Source organism: Penicillium odoratum, assembly GCF_028828045.1.
Source record: "Penicillium odoratum strain IBT 22623 chromosome Unknown utg000004l_segment0_segment0, whole genome shotgun sequence".
Classification (NCBI taxonomy): domain Eukaryota; kingdom Fungi; phylum Ascomycota; class Eurotiomycetes; order Eurotiales; family Aspergillaceae; genus Penicillium; species Penicillium odoratum.
In genome coordinates, this window is record NW_026643146.1 from 2,575,790 (window position 1) to 2,592,927 (window position 17,138).

Here is a 17,138-nt window from a genome sequence, read left to right on the forward strand (position 1 = left end):
GAGAATAGATTGCTGTGCTTGAAGAAAAGACCACATTGGATACCAAGCTTACATGCATATACGAGAGACATGATGCTCACTTTAATTCCAAATTTTAATCTTGCGGCGATAGATACTCATTAAGGCAAGCGCCACAATATTTTTGATTGGCTATTCCAATTGCTTGGGGCTGATTGTGACGGTCGGCTATTTTGGAGTCACACATGATATGTAGACCAAGTGGCTCGTCACATACATCCCTGTACTTTCTTGCCACCCAACTTGTATTTATATTATAGCTATGGAAGAGATATTTATTCTTGTAGCACAGGTATGGTAAAAGGAAGACCGCCAACGCATATTGGCACGAGGGGAAGCCGGCAGGTGTTGATATTGGGGCCTTATTTTTCTAGGCCCTTGGTCTTCTTGTCCTGTTGTTGATAGACCTCTCTCGTTCCCTCCGCCCAATTACAGGTATTCTCACGTCACCTGACGAAGGATTGAGGGGCTGTATTCTTTCCTTAACTGAAGCAGAGTAGTTTAACCCCACCCCGCTTCCAAAACCACCCCAAGACTCAAATATTTAGTAGCTGGCGCACCTCATAACTATCATGTCTATTTCATTTGGGGGGTCCAATGCCGGCTTTCAAGTGGGTGTGAACAACGGCTTCATCAATCCCACTTTCCATATGCCGTCGGGTAAGTTCAACCGAAACCTGTAAGCCTGGCTTATTTTAATTGATTGCCGTGTATTCTAGGGGATGACGACTCGCCCCTGAATCCCAATGTTTCGATACCTTTTTCCCGCAATACTCAGTTCATTGCCGATCAATTCATTTTGGATCAGCTTCATGAAAAGCTCTCCGTGCCGGGGTCAAAAGCGGCACTTGTTGGCATGGGGGGAGTCGGGTGAGTTAATAATCTGGGAATACGTTAGGTCATGCAGAATCCTAATGTCGAGAAGGAAGTCGCAGCTTGCCTTAGAATACTGTTATCAAATTCTCGATCGATCACCAGACACACGGGTCTTCTGGGTATGCGCGAGTAATACAGCCCGTTTGGAACAAAGCTACCGCGATCTTGCCGATTTTCTCAGAATTCCTCATCGCAGTCAGCCTGATACAAATATTTTCCAGCTTGTGCAAAATTGGATCCAGGACTGGAAGCAGAATTGGGTTCTTATTTTGGACGACATTATGAATGGAGACATCCTTCGTACCTCACCGCCAGCAGCGAATGAGGATGGAACGAATGATGAATACAATGCTTTGAAGAGTATTTTTCGATCATTTGAATCCCGAGATATTCGAGGTACAATTCTTATGACCACTCGAAATCGTGAAATATCTAGAAGCATCGACAAATGCAATACCATTCAAGTTAACACCATGAGCGAGCCACTTGCTTTGGCTCTACTGGAAAATTTACTACTGGAGTCTGCATTCATGCAAAACGAAGCCAAGATGCTTATACGAGCTGCTGGTTATCATCCACTCACAATCGTGCACGTTGCTAGATGCATCATATCTCGATACAGTCTATTTGAGGCAACGCGGTTCCTTGAAATTCTCCAGGAGCATCAGAGGAATTCCCTAAGCCATGAAGTAGACTCTCCACCCACTGGATTCAGATCTGCCATTCGAATTTCTTTCGATAATCTACAAGACACATGCCCAGCGTCCATGAACCTACTATTTTTGATGAGCTTCTTTGATCCGAACGGATTCACAAAAAGCTTGCTGAAACGAAGCAGTAATGAAGTGGACAGAAATGCAGATGACACTTTTGAGAGTGATTTCTACATGCTCAAAAAGAATTCTCTAGTTGTGATCGGCAAAAATAGACAAACGTTTTTCATTCATGAATTGTTACAGCATGAAATAAAAATTCGGCTTGAAGAGCACGGCCAGATTGAGCAATGGAGGAAACAGTTCGTCATAAATCTTTCTCGCGAGTTTCCAACAATTGGACTTGATACAGGGAACCGAAAGAAATGCCAATCCTTATTCCCACACCTGAAAGCAGCAATGGCACAGCTCCCAAACTCAAGCTCGGAGGAATCACTCCTGGAGTGGGCTGAACTTCTTCAAAAAGGTGCGCAGTATGCGACAGTGATTGGAGGCACCTTGGACATGAAGGAGATGGCTAGGAAGGCAATGGAGGTTAGAGAGCGTTTGCTTGGCCAAGATGACCAGAAAACCATGGATTCCTGCATGACGCTCATCCGAGCATACATTCTAGAACGTGAATTGAAAAGGGCTGAAAACCTAGCGGAGTCACTTATTCCACGTTCTACTCGAGCCCTAGGAGCGGAAAATCGCACTTCACTCACTGCTATGGATTATCTAGCTTTGATAAAATGGCATCAAGGCCACTGGCAGGAAGCAGAGGTCTTGAATTTGAAGGTTCTTGGGATACGAAAAGAAAGGTTTGGACCAGAGCATCTGGACACTGTGACAAGTATGAACAATTTAGGCTTGACTTATTGGAATCAAGGTCGATGGCAAGAGGCAGAATCACTTCAATCTCGAATACTTGAGGTTCGAAGACAGTCACTTGGTCCAAACAATCCAGATACTCTCACCAGCATGAACAACCTTGCAACAACCTACTGGAATCAAGGACGGTGGCGAGACGCAGAAATACTAGGAAAAGAGGTTCTCGATGCCCGCGTAGATTTGCTTGGACCCCAGCACCCGGACACTTTGACCAGCATGAATAATCTCGCATTGGTATATCGCGACCAAGGCCGATTAGTGGACGCCGAAGCTCTATCCGTACAGGTGCTCGAGAGCTACGTCAATCTGCAAGGACGAGGCCATCAAAATACGCTAGGGAGCATGGAGAATCTTGCCTCTAATTATCGAAATCAAGGTCGATGGACGGAAGCGCAAGCACTGCAGACTGAAGTCCTCAAAGCTCGTGAAAAGCTTTTTGGTCATAATCATCCGGATACCTTGACAAGTTTGACCAATTTGGCGACAACATACTGGAACGAAGGTCGATTTGAAGATGCTGAACGCTTACAAAAGCGTGCGCTTCAGACCAGCCAAAATTTATTCGGTCGAGAGCATCCAGATGTGCTTTCAAGAATGAGCGATCTGGCTTTGACTTATCAAAGTCAAGTAAGGATGGCTGAGGCCGAGGAGCTCCTACTTCGAGTCTTAAAGTCTCAGAAAGCGCAGCTTGGTCAAGAACATCCAGATACGCTTCATTGTATGCGAAAGTTGGCTTCAATTTACCTTGAGCAAGGCCAGCTGGATACTGCTGAATCCCTGCAGGTCGATGCACTCGCCAGAGGTGAAAAAGTACTTGGCATGGACCATCCAACAGTGCTCTCAAATATGAACGCTCTGGCATCGATCTATAGAAGCCAAGGCCGACTAGATGATGCCGAAGATATACTCTCGCGAGCCATGGGTTCTTACCAGAGAGTTCTAGGCCCAGAGCATCCTGAAACGGTAAATAGCATGGAAAATCTAGCGTTAATTGCCTTCGGAAAACAAGAATGGAACAAGGCCGAAACGCTCGAGAGAATGGTAAAAAATATACGAATGAAAATATTCCGAGAAGATCACCCGGAAACCCTGAAAGCGATCAAGCTGCTCAACCAATTTGCTCGGCAGAATCTGGCAGAAGAGAAATTCAATTTGGACGACTCTTTATCTGACTTTTCAGATTCTGGTTCTGTCATCAGTTCTTTCTCATATACAGCAAGTGTCTCTACAAACCCCACACTAGATCAGCCCATTGCAATGACCGGTGTCGAGGTACTTACTGCATCCTTGTTAAAGAATGAAAACTTTCAAAATCTCTGCAAGTCTGCACTTTTGGAGAGACAGATACCGAGAGGGCGGGTTCATAGAAACCTCCGGAGGCTTCTTCGACTTTTTGCATCTCATTTGGGCCAAGGCGCTCAAGCTGGTGAACATGCCAATACCATCAAATTTGTGCGAAGCGCATCTTCCAGAATCGCTAGTCGAATATTGCAGAGTCCTGGAATAGTGAACATCCCTGGTGCTGTGTATTCAACGCTGGACATCTTGAAGTGGCCAGCTCCAGGGCCAAGATTGAAGAGTACTTGAAGTCTCGAAGGAATCCAATTGAGCCGACAGTATACACCAAACCTTCAACAGGTCCTCCAAATGCTGAGACTCTAGATGAACTTTCGCGCATTGAGGAGGTCGAGTCCGAGTCCGAGTCGGGCATGAGTGAAGATGAATTCGAAGTTCAGGAGGCCACAATACTCGACGATATTCAAAGGCTTGAGGACTTTTTGTTTACATCCAATGCATTCCAAGTCATGGAAAGGAAGTTCTTTGATTTTGTTTATCCCTCTCTTCGCTCCAAGTTGATGAAATGGATTACCAAGGAACGTCGACTCAAAAGATTCACGCCTGAGCTGCTACGAGATCTTGAAGTGGTAGTTAGCGAGCTGCAACACATTGCCGTTGATCAGATTTTGGTAAGTCTCAATGACGCACCGTCAGTGGTAAACAGCATAAAAGGCAGATGGGAGAGATTCACGGCAGAGACGTGGGACTGGTGGCCCCTCATTCCATATATATGTCCCCTGGCTAGAGGGGAGGCACGTTTGCACTGGAAATGTGTAAGTCATATCATCAATATTTTGTGAGAAACGTCTAAAAATAAACTTCCTTAGACCTGTGGCGAGCTTCGCTGGGCTAAAGTGCCTCTCTCTTTTGCGAAACGCGTTACTGGTGCTTCCAAAACTCTTGCTCAGTCAAATGCCGCGGCCAGTCCATCATCACAAATGGCTTCATCGTCACAGGACTCATACCCCAGTGTTCCAGGTCAATCCGATCAAGATACAGCTCAGAATCATCAGAATTCCAGTTGGGGTCGCACCCCAACGCACTCATATAAGGTCTTCAATCGTCCAACCACGCCCGAGGAAGATAAGCCTGATCTTCACATTTTCCTCGTCATGAAGCATTGGTTTTGGGACTCTTTTTGCCTTTCCCAAACATCAGTCAAGACTATGACAGACTATACCTTTTTTACCTGGATGCGAGCGACGTATTATTCTCGGCGCGGATTCCTGCTTGAATGGTTTGGGATTTCCAAGTATTCTCATTGTGAATTCTACAAGGTACAGAAGATGGACATATAAATATCATACCTCTGTCGCTAATATTGTGCAGTGCACAAGGTTTGCATGGTCCAAATACGAGCCGTTGAAGAAAGAATACCCTAGCGACGAGCCATCCTATCATTATCGCCCGAAACCTTTGGATCCTGTGCCACCAATGTCTCCACATCAATTCAGGCACTTTTTCGAGGACCAAGCGTGGCACTTTATCACATTTCGAAGATTAGCCAAGATATTCTCAACAGCAGAGCTGAACGATACATTCGATGAGCATGTCAATCTTCTTCCCAAGCGTGATAGTGTAATGGAGGAAAGAGATTACTCACGTGAGGTTTTCTGGGGGCTGTACGTTTTCGAGATTCGCTCAGTGTTCATGTTGGTATTCTACAGTTTTCTGTTTATGACTCCGTCGATTTATTTTTTCTTCGCCTGGTTATTCCAATGGGGCCACCACGGGGATCTACAAAATGCCTCTGTTCTTCCTACTTTGTCACTCATGTTGGTTCCATTTTGGGGATACATTATCTTCAGCTCACCAGGCTTTGACCCATCTCCTCAAAGCCACTGAAGGATCATCTAGATGGAGCAAGGTGCGGGAAATTATAACTTCACTGATAAAGCCTGTTTAGGGAGTTTGTACAGGAGTTTTTCAACTACTCAACTTCAAAGTCTCATGGCAAAGGATTGATCTTTGTATTATGACCCTCCATCTGTTTTGGTCTTTCTCACTTTCTGTCCTTTGTCCTCTTTCATACCTCAGACAAATCTTCCCTCTTCTGCTTCCAGTCCACGTATCACATATCCCTTGTCCTGAGCCGACAGCCGGCTTGCTCTCAGCGATGACTCGGACCAAATATTCCCCCAGAATTAAGTTAGACAGGAACTGCACAACTCCGCATAAAGTCAATTCCCAGCGCCTCCGTGCCAAGAACAGCAGCCCGGCGGAGGCGGGGAGAATGGAGTAAGAGAATGATCGCCCACGCCCACAACTCCTGCGCCGGAAACCCGATACCACAAAATGATTGGTTTTTTTTTCTTCATCAAACTGATGATCACCTTGGCACGGAGCGAAGCCGTCACAGGGCGTTTACCACATTTCTTGGCACTATTGGACTGAGAAGAGGCTGACGCGTTCCCCGAGCGAAGACCTGCAGAGTTCTGGCTCCTGAGTCCCTTCCCGACAGCTGGGCACTTTGGATTGTTAATATTCTATAGGTAATTGGTTGGGCTATTGATGCTGCGTTAAGTCGAAATTACCGGCTTGGCACTCATGCAAAGAGTAATTTAGCTTGACTTTGACGTACTATAATTTCCGTTTGGGAGAATAGAAACTAACCTGGTAAGTGCCTTCGGTATTTAATTTATTACAGCCATAGTCTATTACTACCCCATATAGGAAATTCATGAAGATCTTGGCGCGCGGGGTCCTCCATGTTTTGGAAAATGTTGAGCATCATGCAAGCCGTGTTGATTTTTGGTTAGTTTTCTGCACGTCGGCTTGGTCATTCAGGTGGACTATCTCATTCCATATTCTAGAGACGGAGCGTGTTGGAAAAGCAAGTGGCGTCCGTCATTGCGCCGGTGGGTGGCATATTCTTTATTTCCTGCTTGTCACAAAGTTCCCCGGAGATCTGCCCGTGGCTGATGTCAAGTCTGTGATGAAGGTTTGCATTACTCCTCCCAAATCTCCGTCCCTAGTAGGCTCATCGAAAGGAGCTAAGTTAGCCCGGGGGAGCACAGCCAAGAGAAGACGTACGCAATTCATCTTCGTCGGCGCAATGGAATTGCATCATGGCACTGTATTTGGCACAATATTCCTCTGTTTCTGCGGGGAGCATGATCTAGATGGCTGTTTCATTACGGGATCTTACTTGTTCAAAGCCACGAATGAGGAAAGGAAAATAAGCAATCTTGGTGACGGCGAGACTTATAAAATGGGCTTGACACTGGATCTTTCTTCTTCACAGCAACTTTGAACACAATTCCCACCCAGGTGTCTCGGCAAGCCTCATCATTCTTCTTCAATATGCATTTTCAATCTGTGATGGTACTCGCTACTGTTGGCCTAGCCACAGTAGCACTTAGTCACCCTGGCCATGAGGAGGAACGTCGCGACATAGGCGTTCAGCAATTCAAATCTCGGGTTCGTCGAGACTTGGCCAATTGCGCAGAGAAGCGCGAGGCCTCTGGTCTTAATGCCCGCGCCGAAGCTCGGCGCAAAGCTACTCTCGAAAAGTATCGCCGCCAGCTCAAGTCCAAGAGGGACACCACCACAATTCTAGACACCTCTCATTTGTATACTGGAACGGATATAACCGTCGACAGTGATGAGACTACTGTATTCTCCGACAGTGGTACCTGTGTGCTCAACCCCGAGGGAGAAGTTGGCCCCTTCTATGTTCCGGGTGAGTTGATCCGTGAGAATGTGCGTGATGACGAAGAGGGAGTGCCCATTGTCCTGGAGGCTCAGTTCTTGGACGTCAGCACCTGTGAGCCTATCGAAGGAGCTTACTGGGATATCTGGAACTGCAACTCGACTGGAGTATGTCTAATCCATCCTTCACCCCGTCATTTCTATGCTAACCGCATAAGGTCTACTCCGGTGTAGTTTCCAGTGGCAACGGTAACACCGCAGACACCGGCAATCTGGACAAGATCTTCCTTCGTGGTCTCCAGGAGACCGACTCAGATGGTGTTGCCACCTTCGAATCCATCTTCCCCGGTCACTATTCCGGTCGTACCAATCACCACCACGTGGTCCTGCATCTGGATGCTACCGTGCTCGCCAATGGCACATTGAGTGGTGGTACAGTCCCCCATATTGGCCAGTTGTTCTGGGATCAGAGCCTTGTCTCGATCGTCGAGGCCACTTCCCCGTACAGCACCAATACTATTGAACTGACCACCAATGAGGAAGACCGGGTGTTTGCCGTCGAGACTGAGGATAGCACCTCCGACCCTGTTTTCGAGTATGTGTATATTGGTGATGATGTCTCTGACGGAATCTTTGGCTGGATTACCATTGCCGTTGATACCACGGCCGAGTATACTCCTACCTATAGCTTTGAGTACACTTCCTCTGGTGGGGAGGCTGTCAGCAGCTCCTCAAGCTCTGGATCGGGCTCTGGTTCCAGCTCGGGTTCTGGTTCTGGTTCTAGCTCTGGTGGTTCTGGTAACTCTGGCGGCTCCAGCGGTGCTGGTGGCTCTGGTGGCACTGGCGGTCACTGAAGGCCAAGTTGAATTTCCCACTCCCTGTGCTTTTTAAGTAACTTGTTTGGTCGTCCTGTCATTACAGCTTGACATTGTGTTTCAAATCCTGCTTTCTGGTACACGTTAGCTTAGGCAATATCATGTTTTATATTGATTCTTGGAACATATCGTTTCGCACTCTTGTGCGGAGTATGATCAATTTTGCATTAAGATGTGCTTGTCAAGCAAGTTTCAATATTCTTCAGATACTAGTCAATGAACAATATCAGCCTTACTATTATGTATCCAATTACCCAAAATACATATTCCGTGTATTCAAGGATAGTGCCATTTGACAGGCTTACCTACTAGGGACAAGTTAGGTCGCACTTGTCTAGTCTTGAACACGTGCGCCTTCAAATGTCCCTTCTCTCCGTGGATGAATAATCACCGATCAATTAATTAAGTAATACACAACCAACTATGCTAATCCTCTTCGATTGGGCTTCATTTCATAAACCCCATGGAGCACATACTAAACGAAAATATATTTCACCAGTGCCCTTCAATAAAGTAAAAGTTGAATTGATCAACACAAACCTAAGATCTCCATGATATACCAGTTTAGGCAACTAGTTAATGTTATGCATTGGCATGTAGGACGATGGATTAATAATCAGCCCTTGCAGACATACTATCACAGTATAAAGGGCATTTTGTCGTACAAACTTGGATTTATTTAATTTTTTGTGAAACAATACGTGTAATCATGAATAGGCTGGTCTTCAACATCCTTAATATTTGAACTGACTGAATCTGTCATACAAGCAATTCGATCAAGACTATTTATATCACATAATATGGGGTCATACTCCCGCCAATCAGAATTCATCAGACCACTTCTTGGCGTCGATCGGACCGAATGATAAAGAAATCCGCCACCGAAGGCCAGATTGTCCACTTCCCTTGAACTTTCTTTATAAGCCAACAATTATTCCGTGACATGAATCGGAATCTGTGATTACTATCCGATCTGCGCGACGCACCCGCAACTTGATTTTGCATTGTCGGCGAGATTTTTGCTTTGCGTCACATAGCGCATACAATCGCCGCGGTCTCCGCTCTCCGCGTTCTGTTTTCTTCATACACTACACTCTCTCTAATGGTCCACAATATGCGTTCCGCGGCAAAGCTGTTTTACGCGGCTGTCTTCGCCTTTGCGAGTCTAGCTGATGCTAGTCATGTCTCGCAAGAACTTGACACGGCGAAATGCGCTGTAAGTTGGTCTCGGGTGCTCGGGGGCGAAACTACGGGGTTGATTTGCTGACATTTTCATGAATGCTGTAGTTTGATCCTTCAGCTATGGTCACAGATGCGTGTGTTTCCTATGGCACTATCAACAATCTTAACGACGAAGTTTACTTACTCCTACAATCCCTGACCACCGAAACCGATTTCTTCTCATATTACCGATTGAATCTGTTTAACAAAGAATGTCCGTTTTGGTCCGATGCCAATAGCATGTGTGGCAATATTGCATGCTCTGTGAATACGATAGAGTCAGAGGAGGACATCCCGCTTACCTGGCGCTCGGAGGAACTGAGCAAGCTGGAGGGTCCGAAAGCCAACCACCCGCCACGCAAGGTACAGGCGGAACGTCCCAAGGAGCGGCCCCTCCAGGGTATGCTCGGAGAAGGCGTTGGGGAAAGTTGTGTGGTTGAGTATGACGACGAATGTGACGACCGGGACTACTGTGTCCCCGAAGACGAGGGTTCCGCTGGCAAAGGCGACTACGTGAGCTTGGTGGACAACCCTGAAAGATTCACCGGATACTCCGGACCTGGTGCGCACCAAGTATGGGACGCCATCTACCGCGAGAATTGTTTCATCAAGGCTTCGGAGGAGCCGGAGGAGCAATCCCTCGGCATGCCCATAGGCGGACTCCAGGCAGCATCTGATTTCCGCAACGTAATGCAGAAGGAGTCGCAACGCTTAGACGGCCTGCCATTGGACAACGAGTGCTTGGAGAAGCGAGTCTTTCACCGTCTTATCAGCGGCATGCACGCTTCCATTTCGACCCACCTCTGCTGGGATTATTTGAACCAGACGACTGGCCAGTGGCAGCCGAATATGCAGTGCTATAAGGAACGGCTGCATGACCACCCGGAGCGTATCTCCAACATGTACTTCAACTACGCCCTTGTCTCACGCGCCGTGGCCAAGCTGCGCAAACACCTGCAAGGCTACACCTTCTGTACCAGCGACCCTGTCCAGGATTTCGACACCAAGCAGCGAGTCAACCAACTTGCGGAAATTCTGGCGCGCCCTCCTCGCATCTTTGACGAGGAACTCATGTTCCAAGATCCCATCGCCCACGGTCTGAAAGACGACTTCCGAAACCGATTCCGGAACGTCAGCCGACTCATGGACTGTGTGGGCTGTGACAAGTGCCGCCTGTGGGGTAAACTTCAGGTCAACGGATACGGAACCGCCTTGAAGGTTCTATTCGAGTACGACGAGACCAAGAACGGCGAGAACCCACCTCTGCGCCGTACCGAACTGGTTTCTTTGGTCAACACCCTGGGCCGTATCTCTCATAGTATCGCCGCCGCGCGTAGCTTCCACGAAGCCCTTGAAGCGGGGCAGGAACATGCTTTCCCGCTCCATCATTACGCTCCTTTGGCCCCCAAGCTGGCTGAGGTGAAGCCAGACAAAGAAGAACCCAGACGTATATTCCATGATGGTGCTGGTAATTTGTACTATGAGGACTCTGATGACAGCGAATGGTACCACGGAGGTCAAAAGGTGGAGGGACGCAAGCCCTGGGAATACCCAGCTCGTCCCGAGAATCCCACTGCCTATGATGAATTGGTAACCGAATGGACCGTGCTTCGCGACACGACGCTGTATGTCGTGAAGAGTTGGATAGGAATCCCTCGTACCTGGTAAGTTGTTTCCCATTTACCAGTCAAAGTAAAGACAGTATCGCTGACGTGAATAGCTATGGCATTTTGAGTTCCGAAATCTCGCGAGGCTGGGCTTACTGGTTGGGTTTGCCAGTTCCTCCTCGTCAGTGGAAGTTGAAGGCTCCTGGCGCAGATGACCCCTTACGCCGATCTGTCGGTGATAGGTCTGTTCATGATAGGGAACTCTGATCCATTTGAGCATACGCATTTGTTGTATATAGCGACCATTGTATCTGGCGTTGAAAGTGGTATTTGGGGCTGGGATTTTATTTGCATCAGTGGCTTCACTGTTTTTATATTGACTTTCGACTGTACTAGAGTCAGGCAATTGTTTATGCAGAAACTCTGATATACATACATTAATAACTTATTATCGTATATTCTCCCTCGGAACTACATACTTATTCGGGTACAATGATCAAAAGTACTCCGTACCGCTACTTAGATTCGCCACTTCAGAGATTTCACCCCGCACTACCATAATTTAGAAATGAATGATCAATGAGAGAAGAATATCAGATACCGAGTGAAGGAATTATTTCATGACCTATACTAAAGTTCTTGTGGCGACTTAACATACAAGGTTGATAACCTAGGCGTATTCGGTAATCGCCGACATCCTCGGCTTCTCCACTCCCGGCCACATGCGACCTGGAACTTTGCCTTTTCCCTTCCCTTTCCCCATCGCTCTCCACCCCCAGTTTCCCTTCCCCATCTTCTCCCCGATGCGCTAGATTGAGTCATGGCCTCGGTGTCACCACCAAAACCGTGGGAAAGAGCAGGTGTCGCTACTGGTGAGTCCAACGTCCTTATTCTTATCAAAGCGGTGAACTAAATCGCCTTAATGCGATCGCGTTTCCATCGGAACTCCGAATGCTCATTAATCATCATGTACAGGTAACGCATTAACATCTGTGCCCACCGCTGGTAGTCCGGTTGCTTCGACTGCGATGACTACTACTGTCCCCTCTGCGGACAACCCCGCAACCACCTCAAACGCTCCCGACTTACCCTCCCGCCCCAGCGCTCTCAACTCCGTCGTCAATAATAATGCCTCTAACTATTCTCCCTATGGTGCGTCACGCTTAGGTACCAGTCCTTACGGAGGACTTGGTGGCATGGGCGGTTACTCCTCACCATACTCCCGCTTCGGCTCCATGGGCTCCATGTACGGAGGAGGCTATGGTGGCTACGGCGGCATGGGAGGCATGGGAGGGATGTACGGCGGTATGGGTGGTATGGGAGGCATGTATGGAGGCATGCCTGGGCAGGACCCGAATGATCCCAACAGTTTGACGAACTCGTTTAGTCAGAGCACCCAGGCCACGTTCCAGATGATTGAAAGCATCGTCGGGGCATTTGGGGGCTTTGCCCAGATGCTGGAAAGCACATACATGGCAACTCACAGTTCATTTTTCGGTGAGTCCCTAACAATTGGGAAGTGAGTGAATGTAAGCTAACTTTCGTAGCTATGATTTCCGTCGCAGAACAGCTCGGAACATTAAGAAACACCTTAGGCTCGGCACTGGGGATCTTCACAATCATTCGGTGGTTCCGAACATTGATCGCCAAACTCACCGGCCGCCCTCCCCCAGCCGACGCTACTTCACTGACTCCTGCGGCTTTTGCTGCATTCATGGGTGGGCGATCTATGCCCGCCACTCTCCCAGATGGCTCACCGGCCCCTGCCAAGCCATCCAAGAAACCGTTCTTCATGTTCCTTGTCGCCGTATTCGGTCTCCCCTACCTGATGACCAAGCTCATCAAGGCTCTCGCCCGGTCGCAGGAGGCAGAGGCAAAGCGCCGACAGCAACTTATTGGCCCCAACGGCGAGATGCAGTCCGCCTCGCTCGATCCGACCAAGCTGGACTTCTGTCGAGTCCTTTACGACTACTCCCCCGAGACCCAAGAGAGCAACGGCATCGATCTCGCCGTGACCAAGGGCGATATAGTTGCTGTTCTCAGCAAATCCGATCCCACAGGAAATGCCTCAGAATGGTGGCGCTGCCGTGCTCGTGACGGACGTGTCGGCTACCTGCCCGGCCCATACCTGGAAACCATTCAACGACGACCCTCACAAGCAGCCATCACCTCCGGCAGCGAGATTGGCAACACAGCCACTGCAGGCCGCACGCAAAGTCTCTCGGCGATCTCCAAGCCCGCCAACGACCAGCCACCCCAGCTGAAGGGCAAGATGGGCGATATCTCCCCCGAGAGTTTCCAGAAGAGCACCTTCTATTCGTGAGAAATATAGATTTTGCCCCGGGTCCGGGACTGTTAGAGCTTTAACTGTGACGACCGCTTTCTTCTGCTTCTGTTCTGCTCTACTGACCAGCTAAAAGCACAACCCTCTATCTATGATTATATCCCCCATCTGACCGCGGCCAATGGACATTTGTAAATATCCATCTTTTCCCTTGCTTTATCCATGTGGCTTGGATCTTCACCTTGTTTTAACCTTGATTTTTTTTTTCTTGTCCTGGATTAGGACTGGTTTAGCGACTGTACTCTCTGGGATTTGTGCTTACTGGCGAAACGCATTTTATGGTTTATCCATTTCACATCTACTTGGTTCCATCTGGACAAATCGAAGTCTTTATTATGAAACGTTCCGAGTTTCTCAAATTTACAATTGTCAACCTTGGAAGGATTGCAATCTGATATCGCTATGTAGCACTTTCATACTGATGCAGTAGGTTAATTGATACACAACTCATCCTGTGTAGATGCATGTGGTCACGCAATTTTATATCCCGCAGATACCCGATGTCCCACGGGTCACATCTAACCCGGTTCATGATACGCACATGCTCTTTTACATTACTTTTGATCCATAATGTCAAGCTACTCATTTCTGGGGTGGCCGCTTTTGACTACTATACACCGTATATGTGCTAGCGGCGGCCGACACGAATCTCTGTCCTTTCTCGCCAACCCACCACAGTCAATTTCATTAAAGCAATAATGCCAGCGGCCGCCACTTTGAAGTCTCCTAATGTATGCGCCAACTGTAAGGCTCGCAAGAAACGATGTGACAAGTCTCTGCCGCGCTGTCGCTATTGCGCTGAGTATCATGCTACTTCTACTCCGACTCGGGGAATACCCGCTGACGCACAACCCCCTTTAGCCATGATCTACCCTGTCTGTATCAGGCCTTGAATCCTAGACCACGACATCGAGCAATTGCAGATTCAGCCATTGCACTCGCAGCCAGTCCTCGGTCCGAAAGCGACGTCTGGAAAATTGCTGATGCTCTACGAGCTAGCAACCCTGTCAGTGCATCGACAAAGCTACTTTTCGACAGCCTCGCATGCAGCGCGCAGATTCCCCATGGGGTGTCGATCTCAACGGTCGAGTCCACACTATGCGTCCAGGCTCAGCGGTTACTCGAAAGTACGGGGCTTTATCTTGATGACATCAGTGTGCGATACTTCCAGGGTGTTCATACATTCGTACCAATTATCTCCCGACGGCGATTCCACGTCCAATTGCTTTCTTTTGGGGCCAATGTTCAGGCTGACTTCGCTTTACTCGTGCTATGCATGGCATTACTTGTCCCCTCCACAGACTCTGCCGATCTCCTGGGGCCGCAAGTGGGCCACCGTGTCGAAGAAATGACACTCTACGTTGCCATTAAGTCCCTTATGGCCCAGGCGCAAACACTCTGCGCGCCTACAACCCGCCTCATTCAAGCTGGCTTGTTGCTAGCGGTCTACGAGTATGCCCGTGGTCACCCGGAGCAGGCATTTATGACGATCGGAAGCTATGCGCGGATGGCGTATGCAGCCCAGCTACGATCCATTCCTGCTCTGGCCGGAAATGCTCCGCGGCAGACCGATTGGACCATAGAAGAAGAGGAATTAAATACCTGGTGGGGAATCCGCATATGTGAGCGGTACGTACTTGGTCCTCTCTACGCCCCATGAGACCATTGGCTCACGGCGACATAGAACGTTCCTTTGTGAGCTAGCGACTTTGGATCAGCCATTGGGCTCCGTGATACCCGCCCAGGATAGTTATCTACCAATCGAACCCGCCATTCTAGACCAGAGGAATCCTGTGGTGGCGCTCACATCACGCGTCGCGATCCAGGCGCTGGACTCTCCCGGGGTTGGCGGCTTCGGGCGCAGCGCTCAAGCGGCATGGCTCCTGGATGGGGTGCTGCAGGGTCTATCCATGACGGATCCGGACCAGAAACATACATATCTAACTGAATGTGATCGAACACTGCAGTCATTTCTAGCTTTTGTGATGGAACAGCATGGGGGCAACTATGGAACATTCTGTGTTCCAATCGCTCTAACGATCCGGTCTGTCCCTCCCCAAGATTCCGATCTTATCTCTGAAAATAATTGTTTCAATTTGACGGGAACGCATAGTGCGTTGTTTCTTCTTCATTGGCATCTCCTTGGCTCGCGCGCCCGAGACTCCCCGAGCCCCTATGACTCGAGTAATACTTCCCACCAGGCTATGGATACAATTACTAAAATGGTCATTGACATTGCCACGATGCAGGAACACGTCCCCTTTGATCAAATCGATCACCTTCCTCCCAGCTGTCTGTATATTAATCGAGCAGCGTTGACACATATTTATGACTATCAATCAGTGACCGCGGATCCTCGGCTGCAAACTTCGCTTAATAAATTCGAAGCGCGCTGGGGCGCATCGCCAAGTGACCCTGGAAGATCACCGGCGTTTCGGGCATGAGGTCGGCTCTGGAGTGTGAGAGGGGGTGGATATAGAGAGCAAGTATAGTATGAGTCAACACGCGTGTAAGTAGAAGGGAGTTTCTTGCTCTGGAAATCTTATCGTTGCGCCTGGGCAATACAGTATCTCCAGCAAGTGGCATACTATGTCATGACACGTACGAAGAATAATTAAAGGCTTCGCAACTTGCCATTCCCTTTCCTTTTGGATCTTGGCGGATACATGGGGACGCACTGGCCCCGTTCCCAAGACTCTCGATAGTCCATCTCCTTTATTTATGCCTGCAAAACTAACATTCACCTGGAATAGTGCCCCAAATACATATTTTGAGGCACCGAATGCAAGCCCCTGAATTTTTTAGATTACACCTTTCAACTCTCTGAGCTTCAGATAAGCAACGTGTCGAAACTGCCAAGAAGCAACAGCCGACGAGACAACACAGGCCCGAGAATGGATGCACTCCTATATATTTGCAATTATCCGATCGCTGAGGATGGCGCCCATGATCGGCAGTCCAGTAAGATATGCCGACCACAGTCTGAAACGTCCCGGATCGTTGCCCTAATGTCTCCAGGCTGCCCGCCTTGGCTACACATGGCATGAGCAGAGAGACAAGAGCACCGCTGAGAAATCCATATACAAGCGCAAACACTATTACTCCTGCCCGTATGTGGGAGTAATTAAATGGCAGCCACAATGCCAGATTGACACTGCTGTGAGAAAGCAGCATACGGTAACGACATAAAGTAGCCCACGCGGGCGCTTACCGTTGCGTCTTCCGTGTTGAGATAGAATTCAAGAAAACATCTTCATAGAACATCTCAGTTGAAGTCTATAAATCCTGAGGATATCATCTGTAGATCCTGTCCCCACAAAACTACATGGATCATCCTTCGGATGCAATACCCGCCGTCGGCCGCCGCTAAATTCCCCAACAAAGAAATAAAACATAAAGCGCCGCCAACGCCCGCTGGAGACCCACAACGGATGTAACAGGATCTGCTTTGTCTTAGATCATCAAGAAGAAATGGGGGGCCTGACCAAATCCGACTCCTTGCATCAACGAGCCTGTCTAGAGAAACAATGGGAACCTCATCCTGTGTTGTGCGGTGAGAGAGGATAGAGGCGGTGAGAACGAGTCTTAAGATGTTACAAGTCTTCGGGGGAGGAGACGAAAGTGC

At 48.5% G+C, this 17,138-nt stretch overlaps 5 protein-coding genes across 5 annotated transcripts; all 5 read left to right on the forward strand.

Moving 5' to 3' along the window:
- Positions 1-590: 590 nt before the first annotated feature.
- N7520_005238 (kinesin) lies at positions 591-5,660 on the forward strand (the record flags this gene model as incomplete). The annotated part of the gene is made up of 6 exons (XM_057139172.1): positions 591-678; positions 738-888; positions 944-4,056; positions 4,116-4,444; positions 4,643-5,092; positions 5,145-5,660. 6 exons carry the CDS (start codon positions 591-593, stop codon positions 5,658-5,660), a joined length of 4,647 nt encoding a protein of 1,548 aa, XP_056997379.1.
- Positions 5,661-7,118: 1,458 nt separating this feature from the next.
- Positions 7,119-8,320, forward strand: N7520_005239 (intradiol ring-cleavage dioxygenase; the record flags this gene model as incomplete). Its single annotated transcript, XM_057139173.1, has 2 exons — positions 7,119-7,634; positions 7,685-8,320. The coding sequence occupies 2 exons, from the start codon at positions 7,119-7,121 to the stop codon at positions 8,318-8,320; spliced, it is 1,152 nt and encodes a 383-aa protein (XP_056997380.1).
- Positions 8,321-9,455: 1,135 nt separating this feature from the next.
- On the forward strand, positions 9,456-11,436 carry N7520_005240 (ER oxidoreductin; the record flags this gene model as incomplete). The annotated part of the gene is made up of 3 exons (XM_057139174.1): positions 9,456-9,557; positions 9,629-11,226; positions 11,283-11,436. 3 exons carry the CDS (start codon positions 9,456-9,458, stop codon positions 11,434-11,436), a joined length of 1,854 nt encoding a protein of 617 aa, XP_056997381.1.
- Positions 11,437-11,989: 553 nt separating this feature from the next.
- Positions 11,990-13,492, forward strand: pex13 (peroxin PEX13; the record flags this gene model as incomplete). Its single annotated transcript, XM_057139175.1, has 3 exons — positions 11,990-12,041; positions 12,145-12,666; positions 12,717-13,492. The coding sequence occupies 3 exons, from the start codon at positions 11,990-11,992 to the stop codon at positions 13,490-13,492; spliced, it is 1,350 nt and encodes a 449-aa protein (XP_056997382.1).
- A 719-nt stretch (positions 13,493-14,211) lies between these two features.
- On the forward strand, positions 14,212-15,957 carry N7520_005242 (uncharacterized protein; the record flags this gene model as incomplete). Its single annotated transcript, XM_057139176.1, has 3 exons — positions 14,212-14,315; positions 14,375-15,142; positions 15,198-15,957. The coding sequence occupies 3 exons, from the start codon at positions 14,212-14,214 to the stop codon at positions 15,955-15,957; spliced, it is 1,632 nt and encodes a 543-aa protein (XP_056997383.1).
- Positions 15,958-17,138: the final 1,181 nt, after the last annotated feature.